The 21,626-nt window shown below is 30.7% G+C and overlaps 1 protein-coding gene across 4 annotated transcripts in view; it reads left to right on the top strand.

Annotated features, from left to right (window-relative positions):
* The window catches only part of Uvrag (UV-resistance associated gene), an 83,796-nt gene that overhangs the window by 53,357 nt on the left and 8,813 nt on the right, over positions 1-21,626 (top strand). For all 4 annotated transcript variants that reach the window (XM_035354266.2, XM_035354271.2, XM_035354279.2 and 1 more), the window contains 3 exons: positions 12,638-12,716; positions 12,841-12,932; positions 20,017-21,626. The exon at positions 20,017-21,626 is cut by the window's right edge and continues 8,813 nt beyond it. In XM_035354266.2, the coding sequence (XP_035210157.1) occupies positions 12,638-12,716; positions 12,841-12,932; positions 20,017-20,827 (982 nt within the window). In that variant the 3' untranslated portion in view covers positions 20,828-21,626. The remainder of the gene's footprint in view (positions 1-12,637; positions 12,717-12,840; positions 12,933-20,016) is intronic.

Genomic DNA, 21,626 nt, shown 5'->3' with positions numbered 1-21,626 from the left:
AGTTAGTGTTGTAAATTTTCAAGTTCAAAACACATCAATAGGATTTGAAACATTATTTAAAGTAACAAATCTTTATTAACATTATTTATGATAATTTGGAAGTATTACATTCCTAATACATCTTTTATTCCCTCTGCTTTTGGATTTTATCAATATTTTTCCTGGCCATCTTTTTGGACAATCTCTCTGTTTACCTGTGATGCACTGCAGTATCAGCATAACAAGCATGCTTTTAATTCCATAAATTTACATTAAAAATGTTGTAGCTGATTTAAAAGAAGAATTAGTAAAGTCAGTTTGTTTTCAAAAATGATATTGTTTCACAGTACTTTTAGAACAAATTAGCATATTCAGTATGTTTCTAACATTAAAATTTTTAATTATAATTGACAAACTGAAGTTGATTTATGTTTTTAGCGATGAACTTAATAAACTAAACCTGCCTAAGAAACACCACATTTCGGACAATTGAGCTGTCAGTCAGATTAAAGGTAGATATCATCTTCTGTTTCCCTTTAATCCAAATGGCAGCTCTTAACCACTTTTGCTTTACCATAATAAGTTTTCCTGACTTCACTAACTGTTGTCTAAAATTTGTTTCAGCTGTTGGAGTGGCACCAGGAACTTAAACAAGGGTGTTTAAAAATAACATGTGCCTTATCAATATCTTTTCATATAAAATTTGACTTGCTCTACTTTTTATTAAGTTAACCTTTGGGCAAACATACAAATTGAATTTCTATCTCGCTGTCCTCTCATTTATTTTCTCTCAGCTAGCTTCATTCACATAATTCCTGGCATATTTAGAGCTACTGCTAAGATGGATTAAAAGAACTGGCACATTAGTTTCATTTTTTCTTCAGACTAAAATGTAAAAGAGAAAGCGTGGCTGAATTTTCTGATTTACTCCACAAATAATAACAAAAGGACAAAATAAATTGTTTTTTGTAGATAAAGTTTTGAATTTTGTTTTGGAAATGTTGGACAAACCATTCCAGCTTATTTTGAGGAAACTGCCGTTCAAACTGCAAAAACACAAACTAATCGATATGAGTCAAACAAAAAAGGATACCAATAAAATAAGTAGTAAATTAAATATTGATTTATTAAAGTAACTATAATAAAATATAAAATAAAAATATTTATTAGCTCTGTTATTGAAATAGAAACTAAGTAAAACAGCAGTGGTTGAGTGGGTAAGCCCACTGATCACTGGCTGTTCAGCCCTGGGACAAATTCAGCAAATGGGTGGGTTACCTAAATGCATTCTTATTCTTCCTCATCCATAATGTGAATACAAGTCCATTTACTCTAGGAAGTCTTCCACGCTATTCTTCACCAACTTTGCGTAAATTAATTTAACCAAACTGAATAGAAAACTTGTTTAATTATCAATTTTTAAATTATTTAATATTTAAATTGAGACAGAAAAATCATTATCTCTCATTTTTTATAATTTTCAGTTTGTTATTATTACTTAACATTTAAATTAATGCATCAAATTTATATTATATTGTGGTGTCCTGTGATAAAAAAAAAATATGTGTGTTAATGAATAGGATGTGGTAACCTGAATGTGGCTGACAAAACACTAATAAATTGGAACAAGTACTTGCAGGAAGTTTATAATAATAGCATTCTAAACAGAGTTTCTTGTAAAAATGGAGTGCCTAACTAATCAGTAAAAATCTGTGAAAGCCTTTTTCAAAGTGCAAAAATTTCGAATATTATCGTTTAAATAAAGAGGTGTCAGTTCCATGAAAATTCTGCAGAAATAATTGGTGCAACTTTCACAAAATCTCAGCCAGTTTTCATGATTAACAGGATAATCAAAAATTTTATGTTTCTTATTTGCACCAGATCTAATGTTCCAAGAAACAGAAAAGATACATAAAAAATTTCAGTCAAGAATTGTTATTATATATTGAATCCAGATGAAATGCTGTGGTTTTTCTCAGGTGTAGCAAAAATACAAACTAGTTTCCAGTACAAAATTGTTCACGAAGGTATCCTTTCCTTAGGCAGATAGCATTCACATACTTTGAATTCTCTTGAATGAATTAAACAAGCAAACAAATGTGATAGAGGAAATATACAGTTTTATATACAGTACAGGAAGTATAGTTTTCTATTTAATTTTAAAAATCACAATATTTCTGAACACTAACCAAACTATAAGGATAGATCTTTCAAATATAAATTATAAATACAGTTTAGTTCTAGTACATCAAAATTTGTAAGTGATGTTAATGTTATCAGTTTTTGTTGCCAGGGATAGAAACTTCGAGAAAATTAAAATAATAAAAAGTAATGTAACACTTTTCACTTGGAAAATGAAAACTATCAAATATGGTATTTCTTTCCATAAAATATAAATTAAATAATGAAATAGAATTTGGGGAAGTTTTTTTTTAAATTAAAGGTAAGAGAAATTAAATTATAAAAAAAAAAAAAAAAAATGCTTGAATAAATTAAGTGCAATACTATTTAATTTTATTACATTACTATTTTTGTTATTCCAATGTTATTGCAATATATCCTGAATGTATTTTTTAACATTTCTTGTTTAAAAATAAATGAATTCAATGCCATTTTATTTAAAATTGTAACGCATTGCACATTTTTTCTGACTATGTGAAACTACAATAAAAAATGCAGGGTTCGTACTGTCCTTAAGAGTCCTTGTTTTTTGGAATCTATTTTTGGTCCTTAAAAGTCCTTAATTTCGGCCAAAATTGTCAGAAGGTCCTTAATTTTAATCATCAGAAATTTCTGTCTGTTTTTACGACTGCCATTTTGAGTGTGAATTAACATTTTAGAGTAATATTTTTGGCGATTTGCTGACAAATATTCATGGATTATAATTTGTTCCTATTTCTAATATTAAATGGTGGGATACTCGAGTTTCTGAGCAGGAAGTGAAACATGAGGATTTCAAAATTATTTCATTTTTTCTAATGAAGAGCTCTTAAACAACTTTTCGCTTTTTGAGATGTTAATTCTTTTATTAAACCCTTCTAAATTTTTGGCAACTTATCATAATTTTGGCGATTTTAAGATCCTTTTCTATAGAAAATTTTTAATTCCGAGATCTAGGATATTTTCAACAGTTTTTTTTTAGAACATTGTAATTTCAGCCATTTATTATATGTGGAAAATAAGCAAGGTATAATGCTATAAAGCACCATTTATGAAACAGTTCTTAGCAAAAGCAAACTATGTAATTAATTAAAAATGTATTTTTAATATTTTCGTGGTAAGAGCTTTTCCCTTGTAATTGTCTGAGAATGTTCAGAATTCTCAAAATATACATCAGTTTTCTCCAGAGCTTAAATTGCGCTGGAGCAGGGCTCGGGCGCAATTTAAGCTCTGGAAGAACAATGAAAACATTATAGTTGAATGTTTTACTTCTGACACTAGAATCTTTTCTTAACATTTTAATCTTCTCTTTATTTTCTCTACTTTTCGCTAGACACAAACATAGAAAATATCAAAAATGCTTCTAATCTTATCACATGAACAGGCATTATAGAAAGGAATTCTTTTATTAATAAAGATATTGAGAATTGAAAGTTTAAAAGATTAATCTAATATGTCTTAATGCATCACACACAGGGCTGGCACTAGGCATTTTCCCATCTGATGCAGTCTCTGTGGATCGTAAATTCTGCTGCCTGGTGCCTTTCTAAATTCTGCTTCCAGTGCCTGTTCTAAGTTATAAACGTTTCGCCATTTCTAGACTTTATCGCTCAGTGTGTCACTAAATTTTAAAAATGATGCCACATCAGCTCTCTAACTGAAGCTTACCATATATATTTCATATTTCTTCTGAATGTTCATATTACTAAAGAAATAAAATTAGCAGCTTTTTCTACGCATTCTAAATGCATTTAGTTTATTTAGAATATCAGAAATCTTTAATTAAATCCAAAAATTCTAAAATGAAGAGAAAACATGGAAGAAGAAACTGAATACCTAACGAAAACAAATTTATTCTTCAAAGATATGTACAGTTATTATTATGTAAATTACTCAATTGTTTACAATTTCAGCCCTTACTATAATTTCTCTTTTCTATTTTCTCACCAGAATGCAAATCCCGTAGACAGTTTTTAAACCAAGATTTTTGGAGTGTAAGACAAGAGTGTGTTTTTGACCTCCACTTGCTCACTGCATTAGATCCTGCCCGCTCTGATAATTTGTAATTATTAGTCTTTGATTGCCGTTAGCGACATTTGAGTTTGTTATGATGATAGAGAGTTATTGAGCCAGCCTTAAAATCAAATTAAATTGTATAGTCTTTGACCACTAATTCATATTTTTAGTTTGAATTTGACTCTTCTTGTTTCACTACATCACTATGAGCTGTAATTGATTTTGTTAGCATAAGAACATGCCTTTATTTTTGAAGTTCTTTCTAAATAAGAATCTTATTTAAACCTTTGTCGGACATTGTAGTTACTTTCAGACATAGCGATAATTCGCTTCATATCTGTTGATGTGTTTTGGACTGTTTAACTTTTACCAGATCAAATAAACCTTTATAGGTACATTCAGGGTTTGTACGGTCCTTAGAGTTCTTAAAAGTCCTTAATTTTTTTTAAATCGATTTTTGGTCCTTAAAAGTCCTTAATTTTGGCCAAAATCAGTAGAAGGTCCTTAAATTTAATCATCTGAAATTTCGCTCTGTTTTTACGACTGCCATTTTGAGTGTGAATTACCATTTTGGAGGAATATTTTTGGCAAATCACTAACGTATATGGTTATCTTTTGAATGAATTCATGGGTTATAATTTGTTTCTATTTCTAACATAAATGATGGGATACTCGAGTTTCTAAGCAAGAAGTGAAACATAAGCATTTCAAAATTCATTTTTTCTAATAAAGAGCTCTTAAACAACTTTTCGCATTGGGATTGTGAATTCTTTTATTAAATGGTTCTAAATTTGACAACTTGTCAACATTTTGGCAATTTTAAGATCATTTTCTATAGAAAATTTTTAATTCCGAGATCTGAGAATTTTTCGGCGATTTTTTTAAAACATCATAACATTGATAAATTTCATTAAAATAATGATAGTATATTACAATTATATTTAAAAAATAACATTAAAATAAAACATTTTTATTTTTCGCTGTCATATTATAAAGTTTCATTTTGGCAACTTATTATACAATATTTTAAATCTGAAAAATAAACAAGGTATATAGCTATGAAGCATAATTTACGAAACAACTCTTAGTAAAAGCAAAATTAGCTATGTAATTAATTAAAATGACTTCTTTTTAATTTTTTCATAGTACGCGTTTTTCCCATGTAATTGTCTCAGATTATTCAAAATTCTCAGAATATGCATCAGTTTTCTTTATAAAATTAATTTTACACTTTTTTCTTCCCTTTCCCCCCCCCCAAAATATTTCTGCCTTTTTGCTGTTACAGAATTGATTGGGATGATTTTTCTTTAGTATTTTTGACATTGCAGCATGGAAAGTTTAGAAGGATTTAAAGGCAAGATTTATAGACTTACGATTCTAGAAGATTCGAGAAATATGTGACAAAATGAAAAATGTCTCCATGGTATCAACATATCAACACATAATGGATGCATTTTACAGAAAGTTTGCGATGAATTTCTTACTTTTTGGAGAACGTCTGCAAGAACAATGGAAACATAATATTTGAATATTTTACTCCTGCTACTAGAATCTTTTTCTTCTTAACATTTTTATCTTCCCTTTATTTTCTCTACTTTTCACTAGACAAAAGCATGGAAAATATCAAAACTGCTTCTAATCTTATCACTTGGGCAGGCATTATAGAAAGGAATTCTTTTATTAATAAAGATATTGAGAATTGAAAGTTTAAAAGATTCATCTAATATGTCTTAATGCATCACACACAGGGCTGGCACTAGGCATTTTCCCATCTGATGCAGTCTCTGTGGATCGTAAATTCTGCTGCCTGGTGCCTTTCTAAATTCTGCTTCCAATGCCTGCTCTAAATTCTAAAAATTTTGCCATTTCTAGATTTTGTTGTTCTGTATGTCACTAAATTGTAAAAATTCTGCCACACCTGCTCTGTAACCGGCCTTTACCATATATATTTCATATTTCTTCTGAATGTTCATATTAGTAAAAAATTAAATTAGCCACTTTTCCTGTACATTCTAAATGCATTTAGTGTTTTTTAGAATAACAGAAATCTTTAATTAAATCCAAAAATTCTAAAATTAAAAGGAAACACGTTGAAGAAAGAAACCAAATACATAAAGAAAATTATTCTTCAAAGATATGTGCAGTTATTATTATGTAAATTATCCAATTTTTTATCATTTCAGCCTTTACTATAATTTCCCATTTCTGTTTCCTCATATGATAGAGTTACTAAGCCAGGTTAAATTAAAATTAAATTGTATTATCTTTGACCACTATTTCACATTTTTAGTTTGAATTTGACTGTTCTTGTTTAATTACGTCACCGTGAGCTGTAATTGACTTTGTTAGCATCAGAACATGCCTTTATGTTCTAAGTTCTTTGTCTGATATTGTAGTTTACTTTCAGATACAGTGATAATTTGCTTCACGTCTATTGGGGGAGGGACTATTTAACTGTTACCAGATCAAGTAGACCCTCATAGGTACAATGTGGAGAGGTTGACAAGTTAGGAGATAAAGCACACAGAAACTAGCGGGAACATTGGTTTGCATATTGAGACAAATTCCAATTATTGTCAGAAAAGATCGATAATTAAAGAGAAGAAAATCAATAAAAACTAGCCAAAATGTTTGGGAAGGCTTGTAGAGACATTAGGTATTTTTAAAAGCAGGAAAGATAAAAAATTAACAATGCCTTCGCCGGGAATCGAACCGCTAACTGTGTGCAAACCACTACACCACGAAGGGTCGCCAAGAAGGTGGGAAAAATACCTTATATACTTCCCCTTTTAAACAGCAACTGGGTTTTTTAGGGAATCCAATCGCCAAATCCTTTGTGTGGAGAACCCATCAAATAACCATCATCAACATCATCAAGTAAAACTTATTCTTTGCATCTACTGAGACTTATATATAAAACAACTTATCACCTTGGTCGCTTTAAGGGCTTATTGGAACCTTAATGTATATTAACTGGGTTACAACCCCTGGAACTCTACACAAAGCTATGACATTAACTGCATTAAGCAGAGCTTGACTAACTTCAACACTTGCCTACATCAGGCCTTTCAAGTTTGTTCCAATCAGCAGGTCTCTCTATAGACAAGCAGCAGAGGGACAACATTCAGTCTTTTGTCATGAATCATGCTGATTATGATCGCACTTCTCATTTTAACCTATGTTGTTTGACATAAAATCTCCCTACTATTTGCTAAACCTCTAGACTGACCAAGTATGTGACAAAATTAGACATTAAAAAAAAAGCATAAAGCTAACTATTAGTAAAATGTAAATGTCACTTATCTTCTTTTAAATATGTCCAACTATTATAAGTGTAAATTATTTAATGCTACTTGATAAACTGCATGAAATTTATTTTATTCTCAAACTTATTAATAATTATGTTAGTTAATTCATGTTTAGTAATAATGCATACTATTTAGGGATCTATTTTATTTTTAGGATGGTATTACACAAGTAAAATTCAGGCATAGAATAATATTTTTAATTGAATTTATTCAGTTTCCATTTGCTCATAGGTCCTTAATTTTTTTCATTAATGGTCCTTAAAAGTACCTAATTTCCATGTGCAGAAATGTGTGCGAACCCTGTACATTGTGGACAGGTTGACAGGTTAGGAGATAAAACACGCAGAAATTAGTGAGAGCATTCTTTTGTGTATTGAGACAAATTCCTAATTGTTAAAAAAGGTGCTTAAAAAGAAGGAAATCAATATAAATTAACCAAAATGTCTGGGAAGGCTTCAGATTAAAAAGATGCATAACTATTTTGTTGAGTAGTGCTACTACAAAACATAAATGTTTTACGTGTGAGTATCCGAATATCGTTTAAGAATCAATGTCATAAATTACATGTATTTTAAATTGTAAAAATTTATTAGATTGAGATTTTAATAGGGCTAAAAAAATAAAATTTAATAGTGACCATGCAAATCCATAGTGACTAAGGTTATCTTGTACCTAATTTAATTACTTATAACTGCTTACTGCTTGCCCTTAAAATTTATCTCTGCATGTATTAAAGCTAGTTATTGCCTTTCATTAACCCTTACCGTAGTCACAAGATAAAACACAAAAATGTAAAACTTGTTCTTCGCATTTAGAGAGACTTAAAATAATGTAAAACAACTTATCACCTCTGGTGCTTTAGTGGCTTATTAGAACCTTAAAGTATATTAGCTGAGTCACAACCGCTGCAGGTAAGCAGTAGCAGTGACAACAGCCAGTCTTTTGTTGTTCATCATACTGATTATGATTTTACCTCTCATTTTAACCTGTGCCGCTTGACATAAAATCTGCTTACTATTTATTAAAGCTTTAGACTGAGCAAGTATGTGACAAAATAAGGTATAAAATAAAATCAACATAAAACTAACTGTTAGTAAAACGTAAATAAAATGTCACTTATCTCTTTTCAAATATGTTCAGTTCTTATAAGTGTAAAATATATAATGCTCCTTGATAAATTTCATGCATTTTGTTCTCAGACTTAATAATAATTATGTTAATTAAGTCATGTTTAATAATAATGCATCCTACTTACGGATTTATTTTATTTTTAGGATGGTATTACAAAAGTGAAGTTCAGGCATAGATAATATTTTGAATTGAATTTATTCAGTTCCCATTTGCTCATAGGTCCTTAATTTTTTTCATTAATGGTCCTTAAAAGTACTTAATTTCCGTGCCCAGAAATGTGTACGAACCCTGAAAATATCACAAGATTTATAATATTACGATTTAAAGTATTTGTTAAAATTGTCCTCTAATGTGTAATAAAATATAAATAGATGCACTTTAAATATATAGATTTAAATTATACCAGTTCTGATGCCAACCACTATAATGAAAAATAATATATTAAATTGCATGATGGAAGATATAATAGCACTGGTAAATTTTTTATAAAGCTTTAGATACCATGATATAAGCAAATAATATTTTGATGATTATTAACTGCATCAATAGAAATGATTGACTAATCTCATTTCAAACATTTTTCTGTATTTCACTTAAAACAGATAGTTTTGAATGTAAATACTCTGAGTAATGCATGTAATGGACTTAACCCCACCAGTGGCTAAATAGTTAAGACCACTGAATACTGGTAGTTCAACCTGGTTTGGGTTCGATCCCAGGTAAATGAGCTGGCTGCATTGTTGTTTTTTATGGTTTTATGTGTAACATTAATACTAGCCAGTCATTCTCAGAAGATCCTCCACAAGAACATCTATCCTCTTAAATAGCCGAATATGAAGGCTCTTAGGGTAGCCTTCATACCTGTTATGAATTTAATGTGGGATTCTTCTGTATATGCATTATAACAAGATTCGTTACATGATTTCATAAGAAAAATGTGTTTTTTACAACTTTAAAATTTATTCTAGATAGCCAAATTTTTAATATTGGAATCAAGTATTCTTAAAATCAAAGAGGCTGTAATTTACTTTTAATATCTATAGCATTTAATACTTTGTTTTTTTAATTTTATTCGTACTGTTTGAATAAAGCCCAAGCAAAATTTTCAAATTAAATATCATAGCTGTTTAATTTTCTTTTAATAATCTCAGTTGTTGGATTCTCTTCTCCAATGATTTCATAGTTACTTACATAAAAGTTGCTATTATAATGCGTAGTTATTATAAAAATAAGTTTTTTAATTAAAAAATATTTCTTTTAATTAAAAAATTATTTTTAATATTGTTTAATATTAGTCGATTCTCCACCTATATTCACATGTTTTCAGGCTTTGTGAAAAGGCCTGGATGGCAAATATATTATTAATATTTATCTTTAAAAAATGTAGATGTTAAATTTTATAGCAAAAGTGTATGTATATTTAACTAGTGAATAGTTGCTCAGCAATAAAAAACATATAGTTGTACCTTAGGATCAGTGTCATTGCAAATGCCTTTTTATCTTGTTCTTGAAACTACAACTACCAACTAAAGCAGCCAAAACTATTCTAATGACATTGACCATTGAGATCTCTCTGCCATGTATGTACCATTTATCTGATGGTTCAGCACTATCTTATTCCAACTTTAAATGTGTCAGATGCAGCAGTTATATGTAAATTGATAATAATATAAAATATTTTTCATTACAGAACTTTTTTAACAATGAAAATCTCATATGGATCAAATGGAAAGTAGTGTATAATGTCAGTAGATGCTAATATACTTTTCTAAGTGATATGCCATCTTCTAAAAACAAGTTTCATAAGTTATTTTTTGCTGGTTATTTTTTTAATCATTATTAATATGTTGGTATGGGAAGTCGGTATTACAGCAAGTCCATATGTATACAAATCTTTCATGAGAATGAAGCATGAAAACACATTTTATTTATTACACTCTATAACAAAAAAATCGATGCACCAAGAGGGAATCATCCAATTGCTTTGAAATTTCGTATGCATAAATGTTTTAACCAAATATGCAAATGATTAAAAGTTGGTATCCTATGAATGGGTTGACAATGGCAGATTTCAGCATCATCATGATAGCGGTCGACCTTAGTTTGGAGCAATAACAGGTCTGGAGAATAGAGTGATTGCCAGATCAGCTGCCACAGCACCTGATTCACCGCTATCAACCATCAGACGTGCGACCCGCACATGAGTGCCGACCATGACCATTCACAGACAGCCGATAGAGCAAAATCTACACTCGTACCGACCGTTACACCACCTGCTACTCACGTCTTCACATTGTCGAGCCAGACTGCAGTGTTGCTTGTCTCGATCGAGTTGGAATGATGCTGACTGGAGACATATAGTCTTTAGCAACGAATCTGGCTTCCAACTATGTCGGGGCAATAATGGAAGACGTGTCTGGAAACACCCAGAGCAGCACGCCAATCCTGCTTTCACTATTGCACACCAGGCGTTATCGTCTAGGGTGCCATTTCGCTTGATAGCTGGACCCCTTTGGTCGTCATTAGAGGCACACTTACAGCACAGCGATACCTCGACAACATTCTGAAACCTGTTTTGACACCGTTCCTTTTGCAGTACCCTGGCCGTATTTTTCAGCAAGATAATGCCAGGCCACATACAGTACATGTTGCTATGAACTAGCTTACAGCTTGTCAAACACTTCCTTGGCCACCCAGATTGCCAGATCTCTCTCCCATCAAGTATGTCTGGGATATGATGCGAAGGCGACTGCATCTACCAGGGAATGATGATGACCTAGCCTGACAATTTGAGCAAATTTGGCAAGAAATACTGCAGAAGACCATCTGAGAGCTTTATCAGTCTATGCCACGCCATGTGGCAGCTTGCATCCAGGCTAGAAGTGGGTCAACACCTTATTGAGCTTGTTATTTTGTAACTATGCAACTCTAAAATAAATCATTCAATTGTTCTGAAATTTTAATCATTTTGTATTTTATGCATAATCTTCCTATCCACCAATTTTTATCTCCATCAGACAACTCCTTCTTGGTGCATTGAGTTTTTTGTTATAGAGGGAATATATAATTTTTTCTTTGCTTTTTTGGTTATAGTTCTGTTAATTATCTAAGAATATAAATGCATGTAATAAGCATCTTAATATGCTTCATTTAGACTTATCAAATATTTGTTTATATATATATCCCTAAAACTGTCTATTTATGGTCATACAGCATTTATATTCTTAATTTGCATTATTTCATATTTCAAAGTTTTCAGATTGAAAATGACCAATAATAGTTTTATACCTTTTTTTCAAGCGTTATGTGCATACAAAACCACAGGACTTAAAGACTTATTTCAGTGCCATTTTTGCATGTTGTTGTTATTGATATGCAATCAACTCCAGATTAATGAGGCTACAAATTAACTGGGCCTTGTTTAAAAAATACATTATGTTTGTTTATTGCAGAGCAATTGAAAAATTACTCTCAGAGACCATCATAATGAAGCAAAACTTTTGTAAGAATTAAAAAAAGGGGGGAAGAAGAAAATATAAGGAATAACAGCTGTGATAGCATATGGTGCTACAGTATTTAGAAATTCTTTTTATTGACAACAGTACATAATTCAGTTGTACAGAATGTGAATATGTAATCATATTTTAATCATTTGTTTAAAATAAATTGTTAAATCTTAAACATCAATTAAGTGTGCATTAATTTTCTGTTTCTCAGTAACTTTTATTAAAAAAAAGACAAAAAGAAAGAAAGAGTTATGTAAACAAAAACATTGTTTCTTCTGTTTTGAGGTTCTTATCTTAAATGCTAATTTAATTTATATAACAAAATCAAATTATTATTTTTCTATTATTTATACCCTGTGTTTTCCATTTAATAGAAAATCTTTGTGATGTTGAAAATTTTTTTAATGCTACTGTGCTCCATTAAACTGTGGAAAAGTTTGAATATTAATATCTACATATTCTGTAGTTAGAAAAGAATTAATATTTGTATTTATATGTGTTTCTTTTCTAATGTTTTGTTATTTATGCAATATGTAGATTTCCGCTGCACTCCAAAAATAAGGAAAAAAGATGTTTTGACTATGCTGTTTTCTTACTGAATAAGAATATAGCACAGGTAAGAGCATCTAAGTTCTGGTTTAGAGTAAATAATTATAGGCTGATGAGAAGATATTTCAAGGTGTTAATGTCTTATATCTGTGTTTTGCAACTTGACAGTATGACTGTATTTCTTCTTTTAGTTGCGTTTTTTATCTGGATTACCTACTCGGGAGCTGAGTGCCACACTGCCAAATCTGAGTAGCTTGATTGAGCAAAAATTATCTGCGAATAGGTAGTTTATTCTTTTCATTTCTTCTTTTCTCTCTGTTATTTTTTCCATTGGAGTGCATTCTGTTTCCTGTGTTTTTATAGCTTTAAAAGTACAGGGTGTCCATAGTTAAACTTGAAATTCGTGAGCAGTATAGCAAAAATTATACAGCATAATTGCATGAAAATTGGGTAATGGCAGAATGAAATAATGGGAATTCTAGCGAAGGGAAAAAAACAATGAGTTTCAAAAACCACTGCTAGATGGCATTGTGCAGTGTAAACTATTGGCATATTGCAAATGTCGTAACCATAGTAATCCTATTCGCGCACAGCAACCCTATAAAGATGCGATAGACGGATAGCAGTCATACTTGTTTCGAAGTCAAGGAAGATAATGTTGACTCTCCAGGAACGTGCTTTACTGGTGAAATTGTTTAATCAAAACAGAGGCTCTGCTACTGAAGCTTTGCGGAAATTTCGGTCTTTGAATACAGTTACAAAAAGGTCCACTCACTAGTCAAGGATTAACAAATATGATTGGGAAATTTGAAGCAATGGGAATATTGGCAATGCAGCCAGGAAGGGGATGAAAGTATGTTGCAGCACAGGTAGTGGATAATGTAGCAATGCAAGTGGAGGAAGACAGATCACAAGCCATTGGCAGCACTAGTGTTGTGCGTATTGCAGCATCTGTTGACCAACCTCATTCCATCGTTCATAAGATTCTTCAAAAGGTCTTTCGCTACTATCCCTATAAACCTTCCCTAGTGCAGCAGCTCTTACCAGCTGATCTGGATAGTGGACAAGCTTTTGCGTTGTGGTTTCTTTCATGAGTTGAGCTTCAGGATAAATGGCCATGGAACATTTTGTGGACCAACAACGCCCACTTTCATATGGAAGGTGTGGTTAACATGCATAGTTGTCGTATTTGAGCTGTAACAAAACCACATCAATTCCTACAAATTCCATTACACTCTTCGCATGTAACGGCTTGGTGCGGCTTTGCTGCAACCTTCAGTGTGGGTGCCCCCCTTTTATTTTTAAGAGCACATGCACCATCACCAATCAAAGATAAGCTTCATTATTAGAGCAATCCCTTCTTCCAGTTCTTCAGGCAAGGTGATGTGATACAACCACAGTTTTTATGTTGGATGGTGCACCTCCACACATCGCCGGTTGTGTGAAACAAGTGCTCCGCCGCCATTTTGGTGACGACATAATCATCAGCCAGCAGTTTCCTACAGCTTGGCCTCCTAGATTCCCCGGCTTGAGTCCTTGTGACTTTTGGTTGTGGAGATACCTCAAGGCTGTGGTCTATCGTGCTATTGTGATCCCATCACATTTCTATCCGAACTTAAAGGATAGAATGGCATGTGCGTAACTTTCCCCAGTTCATGCTGCTTTCAACAGTCGAACATGCGATTTTACACTTCCAGATGGTAGCAGACAATGGTGGACATCATATCGAGCTTGTTTTGTAAATTTTTGTAGATTATTTATATGTTCTCAATATAGCTATGATACTACACCAAGGGTTGGTTTTTGAAACTCATTGTTTGTTTTTTTTTTTTTTTTTGTTTTTTTTACCTTAATAAAATTCTCATCATTTCATTCTGTCATTACCCAATTTTGATGCAATTCTTCTGTATAGTTTTTTTTTTTTTTTTTTTTTTTTGCTACAGACTGCTTGCAAATTTCAAGTTTAATTATGGATACCCTATATTTTCATGAAAATCTGAATCTTTTTTTATATGTTAAATTCTACACAATTATGTTTTATAAGTTTTTTTCCCAATTTTAATATATAAAATGTATATTACTCAATAATCATACTGTTTGAATGTGTTAAAATAATAATTTTAAAATAGAAATCCACTTAAAACTGATTATGAAAAATGGGTACTTTCCAATTATCTGAACCCCCATCAAAAAATCGTGAACGTGTTGGGAGCTTTTGGAGAGATTTGCAGACTTGTTGCAGATATTTCAGAGAAATGAAGTTCTTTTCCCTGCCATGTGACCCTGTTGAGATCCAAAATTTTTTGCCAAGCTAATGAGAAGGCAAGAGCTATTTTCAAAAGGGAGATTTCATGAAAAAGCACTTAATGAAAATTAAAAAGCAATAAGCATTGATCACAAAATGTTTACTTTTTTTAAGAAATTTTTCTATTATTCTCACTAAAGCAGTATCCGTTTTCACTTAAAAAAATATCAAAGAATCATGTAAACTCAGCATTACGACAACTTCCTCATTGTGCATTGCCCAAAGCTAACAACTGCTTACGTAATTCGGTTGCAACATAAATACATTTTACTGATATCCTTGGTTGATATGTAACTATTTTGGTGACATACTGCATTGCCCTATGAATCTTTTTCATTAATTTTTGGCAGGGATGCAGATCAGAAAGTACTGAAAAATGTCTCAAAATAAAGTGTAATAAATACAAAATACACTGTGTTTTAAATGCATATTATTTTTTAACAGGAGTAAGGTTATTGTAGTATTAGTTATAAACTTTGAAATCAACATTCTTAAAATCTGTATTTAGTTTTTTGTCATAAAAATTAGGAGAGTTTTTTTTTTCCCTGTTATTTATTTATTTGTGTGTGTTCTTTTTCTAGTAAAGTTATATTTTCTAATAAATTTTTAATTTTTTTATTGGTATTGGCAAGAGGTTGGACATTTTATCTTTATTATTTCTCTTGAAGTTATATAAAAATGTTCTTCAATTTATGTATTTTGATTGCAGAAATAATCGATGTGGTACAAATTAACAGTGCAAAAACATGCATTTTGCATTTCTTGAAACCAATAAATATTTATTCGAGGTTTATGAGCAGCTGTATTTCAGTTTATTGTCTTGAAATTTGACTAAATAGAGGAAAACCGTTAATGATTAGAAATGAGGAAAACCTTTAATTTTAGATGAATTACAGTTACCTCCTATCCTTTTTCATTCGTTAATTTCTATCCTTTCCGGATTATTAGTACTTTTTTTTTTTTTTTTTTTTTCTATATGTTTTAATTTGATTTGGACTTTTTCACGGAATCCTGCCAGTAAAGATTCCCCCTGAATTCTTCACTTTTTCTGTGCTGGTGTTTTTTGTTTAATTACTGATTAGAGTAAGTTTATAAAAATTCTAAAATATATTTGTGTACAATATTTTTAATTTAATACTTTACAGGTGTCTTCAACCATCTTGAGTGCAAATACATAACCCTTATATGCTAATCTGTAAATGGTATGCATATTAAGTTATGTTTTTAATATTTTATATGTATTCTTTTAAAACAAACCTCGCTACATTTACTGGTTGCTACTTGGTGTTTTGCATGAATTAACTCTTTGGGAGCAAAGATTTCCCTTCCCCCCCCATCTTTCTATTATATCAGATCTGTATCTGATTTGATTGAAAGTCTTTGATGGCATAAATGATTCATTAAAATATTTAAAATTAATAAATGGTTATTACTCGCTTGCTTGCGTACTAATATTTTATGTATTGATAATTTGCATATTTGAGAAGGTATATTTCAGTTTTTGTAAAAGAGCTTCTGAAATAATTTTCTATGTTCTAAGCTCACAAAATAATATTTTTGTGATGCATTATGTTATTAGACAGTATTTTAAGTTGATAGTATATATTACTTTCCTAGTAGATTAAAATGCAAAATAGTGCACAGAAATGAAAGGAATTTTTTAAAGAATAATGTTGAAAGGTCATATAGCAAGATGAATTGCAGTTAATAAGCAGTCTGACATTTGTGTTTATTAAAGTCTAGCTAACTTTACAAAAGATTCTAGAAAGTAGTCAATTAGAAATATTTTCAAAAGTTGCTTGTCCTCTATACCATTCTGTGCTTGAATGAAATTGGAACTCCTATTCCATGGGTGGACTGTATTTGAGGTAATGTTTCCCTCTTTAATCAGAACAGATTTGAGTGTGCCCCTAATTACCATTTATATCCTACAGATATTGCATATGTGATAGAACAAATCTTTTCCAGTTTAATAAACTGACTCTCTGGTATGAGTTCATAGTTTCATTTATCATTGAACATTTTTTAGAACATTTGTGTTTCCTGTACAGGTCAATATCATCAAAGTGGTGGTACAGTGATCCTAGCTTATCATTATGTCAAATTTACAAATCAATCCACAATCAGTAATAATAAAATTAATTTAGTTAATAATTGACATGTCACAATCTGATGATCTCATGCATCCTTCCTCTGTTAAGTCTTGCATCAATCTCTGCGAACTTGTACAATAGTGCTGTTAGCATGCTCTCATGCTAAGTGAGTTTATCCAATTAGCCTGTTAGTTCTGAGAACAATTGAGTGATATCTTAATATGGTAAGTAATTTTGTTAGTTGGATTTGTTGTACATGTGTTCTGTCATTTTTCATGCAGCATAAAGTGATACATTTATTGTTCCAAAAGGTGACTGTGCAAAAATGTTTCAAAGAAGCCAAAGCAGTTGGCTGTATATTTGGTATGGCAAGCTTTTTTATCTGTTGTGATCCTCTGTAATTTTTTGTTTTGTGGGTAAGACAAGATTTATTGGAATCATATTGATAATTTGAGAATAAAGACATAGTGGGATGCAGTATGTTTATAACATCAGGTCTAAACAACTTCTTTTTTGCCGTTGAAACACATTATAGAAAGGTTGTAGGTTCAGAATGTATAGTGTGTCACTGAATGCATTATTATTATTCGATAGAGCAGCACTCCAAGCACATTGAACTATAAATGCACAATGAATAAAAGTATGTATTTTACATTCCCCCCTTTGTTTCAGATGTCACAAAACTTCTGCATTTATATGTAATGCATCAGAATTATGGAACAGACTTCCTTCCTCAATATAGCTTTGCCATATTTTTATGCAGCTTTTCAGCTATATGTGTAGATGGTGGAAGAGATCTAACATGCATACTTTATTCATGATCACCTTACCCTTCCATTTGTTTAATTAAGCAGCAGAAAATTGTTTATTTCAGTGTGTCATTCTTTTACCTTGAATTTTATTGCAATTGTAACTAACTACTGATAGGGTGCATTCTAATTAGAAAAAAAAGTTATTATGCTCAGTTAGGTTGCAGAATCATTTCTGAAGACAGCTATCACCTGCATTTATTTTGTTATAAATGTTTGTTTTAAAAAATAAATAAATTAAATAAAATGTGAAAGAAAGATATATCATTATTATATCAAACAATGAATTAATTGAATTACTTTTAAGATGGAAAAATAGCTATGCATTTTTGTGCATATAAATTTTCCCTACGATCTTTGAATGCAATAAATTATGTTAAACTTTATCCACTGGTTATTGTTACCATATCTTGATCTTTAGAAAAATATGGCAGAAATAAAAGATATTCAGATGATTAGAAGAAAAGGCATCAAAAAGACAGAAATCACTTGTTCTTCAGTAAAATATCACCATATCACAAATATCAATATCATGAATTCTGGTTTTCCACAGATTTAAAAAAAAAAAAAAAAAAAAAAAACTTTGCTAAATATCTATATGTAAGAGAGTTGAACTCCTCTATAATGAATTTTGAGGGACTGAAAATTTGCTTTGCCATATCCAATCCAATAGCAAAAAATGGACCATCTCGCAAAATAGGAACTGTTTGATGAATCTGACAAAAAGACATTGTTACATACCCCAAGAAATCATATTAGCAATTTTATTGTTTTTTTAAATATTAAACTGAGAAAAGTTAATTATAATTATTATTACTAAATTTCATTTTCTTTTTTTCATCAGTTTCAACAATGAAACATAGGTGATAATTTAAACCCATCCCTCCAATTATGCATTTCCATCTGAAACATGCATTTACAATTATGAATAAGCATCATCCCTGAACAGAGTGCTGTCTGACAGCTCAGCCAAAAAAACAATTCAAGCTCTTTGTCTTATTGGATCAGTCCTTTGACTCAGTGTATGACACAGTAGAACATCCTAAGGTATGTTTATAGTGTGTACTGGTTTTTCAAAAGCTGAGTTCTGCACCTGCCTGTCATAGCCACTGAGAAAGGTTAGGGGGAGAGAAGTGAAGGTAAAACAGCAGCAACCTGAAGGTCTTTTTCCTTCAGGTAATACAGTGAGCATCGTGAATTTAAAGTTTATTAACTTTTTCAGTTGAAAGTTGTAAAAATACTGGAAAAGTTTAAAAAATACAAGTGGGTTCGTCATAGTGGGATTTGACTTATTTATGTATATATAGAGAGAATCTTGTTCTTTCTTTTCTTAAGCTTGTATATACTTCTCTGAAGATCAACTTTATTTTGCTAATATTTTATTATTTCCTAAGAAAATGTGAAAGTTTAACAAGACATGTTTTACAAATAAAAAACCATTGGCAAACTCAAAAATTTTTTAAATATTGAAATTTAGTATTTAGTTTTTCCTCTGAGTTTTTGTTCTTTTTTAACAGTATCATATTAAACTGCTTATTTAGTATTATATGTGCTTTAAAAAAAGTAAAAGATAAACATTTATTAACTTCAGTATGGTTATTCAAAGACATAAAGTGCATTTGCTGCATACCATCATCTTCTTTTCATGTTTGTTCCTATTTCTCTTATCTGGACAATCACAAAAATTAGATATTTTTTTCAGGCATTAAATGACACATTACATAAAGAATGCATATAAATAAGTAGCAATTTTGTAAGCATTAATGAACCCATATAGCAGAAACAATGACTGAACATACCAAATATTTTGCAGAATCGAGGAATAAGTGCATATGCAATTTTTTTAGTATATGCAACTTTTCAGTGTCCTTCTTGCAGGAAGCCTCAATTCTAATTTTAATAAGCAAATTTGAAATCAGTTTTATTTGAACTTTGCATATTTTACTTATAATTTTCTTATAAAAACAGAAAAAGTGTTGTGGACATTTTTCCACATTTCAAAATCTTAAGTGGACAGAATTTTAAATCCTAAAAGAAGAGGATATGCAGTAATTGACCATACTGATTACATTGTAAGTTTTGTGAAAGTGTTAATGATTTTAAAAAAGTTTTTAAAAGAAAATATTTTCAGAAAAATATACTGAAATTTTACTTTTTCAGTGAGTCGCATGGTGCCCAAACAGTTGGAACTTTGCATAAAGTGTTTGGTGAAGTTAAAATTCCATTACAAGGTGAGAAATCAATCCAGAATGGGTTCTCAAAATTTCCTGATAATGCACCTTCCCTTCCTTCCCAATTCCAAATGAAAGTGAATGATTCAGAAATAGAATTTTTGAGAAAGGAGATGGAAGCTATGATGCCTAACACTACTACATCCATCCATAATAGTCTTCAACTTCCTCCAAAATATAAAGATGGATCTAATGCACTAAGTTGCTCTCTAGACAAAGGTTTGAATGAAATAAAAATGCTAGAAGATTCGTTAGATAGTTTGAAGTCTCGAAATAAGCCTCAAAAGACTTCAAAGAGTTCAACCCAGGTTAAACATCTGAAGCAGACTTATCATCATTCCAGTTATCCTAATTTGCAAACTTCTCTCCAGGTATCTCAGACATATAGTGTTAATGATATAGAATCTGCTTTGTTACCACCTAAACTTTGGACAACAGAAAGCTCTCGTACAAACTCTGAAGAGGAGCAAACTGAAGATGACTTTAAAATGAATGGACCACGTACTGTTTTAAATGATTCAATATTTTATATACCATCTTTACATCCTGTAGAAGATAGTCAAAATATCCCACATACTTCTAATGCATCTAATTCTGTTGAACAGCTAGAGTGCATTGAAAGAGCAGTCATTAATGATGATTTCACTGCTGACTTATCATTAAGGACAGAACAGTTAGCTAACAGAAAATCCAGTTTCCAAATGCAAAGGCTGCGTTCTTCATCTGCGGAAGAGCAATAGTAATTTTTCTAGTACTTTAATTCTCTTTATGTTTCTGTATGTTTCCTTTATGATTTTATATTTAGTGACATTACTAGTAGTTTAGTGAATGGTTTTGTACAATGTATGGGAACAGTATTTCTCTATAGCATTGTTTTATATAATTTAAATAAAATTATTCATTATATATTTAAAAAATCTAAACTTATCACAATGTAACTTGCCAACATGGGTAAGTACTTGATTAGAAATTGATATATATATTTTCTGTTATACATATTCTTGTATATCATATTATAAAATGTCTTTGCATAGATTATTCAAACCACTTTTAAATCAGAAATAGCGATTTTTTTGGGGGGGAGGGGAGGGTAAATATTTCATTTTTAATTCTCTTTAAAAAATAAATAGAAAACGTTATCTTTGTAAAAGTATTTTTAATAATTTGAACGGATTGAAATGAAACCTTTTCAGTCTGAGGAATATAGAACTTCTTTTTCACTTATAAAGTTTTTGATTGAAATATGGATAATAAGAGAATACACATTATATATGCATATAACATCATTAATTTTTTTTTCACGAATATTTGTTGTATTTTATCTAGTTATCCAAACTGTTTTGTGATATATTCTGTAAATTGTGCATAATGATTCTGAGATGAAAATGAATTTCTAGGAATGTATTTAATTAATATCCTGTTTGATATGATGTTGAATGTGTAAACTGAATTTAATGAAGTGCTTCAGTTATCATATTTGTGTCCATAATCCCTGTGCTGTCATAAATCTTAGTATTTTATTTGTTATTCATTTTAAAT

The sequence above is a fragment of the Stegodyphus dumicola genome, chromosome 1, assembly GCF_044657685.1.
Source record: "Stegodyphus dumicola isolate Sdum_Otavi_A_Nest chromosome 1, ASM4465768v1".
Taxonomy (NCBI): domain Eukaryota; kingdom Metazoa; phylum Arthropoda; class Arachnida; order Araneae; family Eresidae; genus Stegodyphus; species Stegodyphus dumicola.
This window is presented reverse-complemented; position numbering and strand designations above follow the sequence as displayed.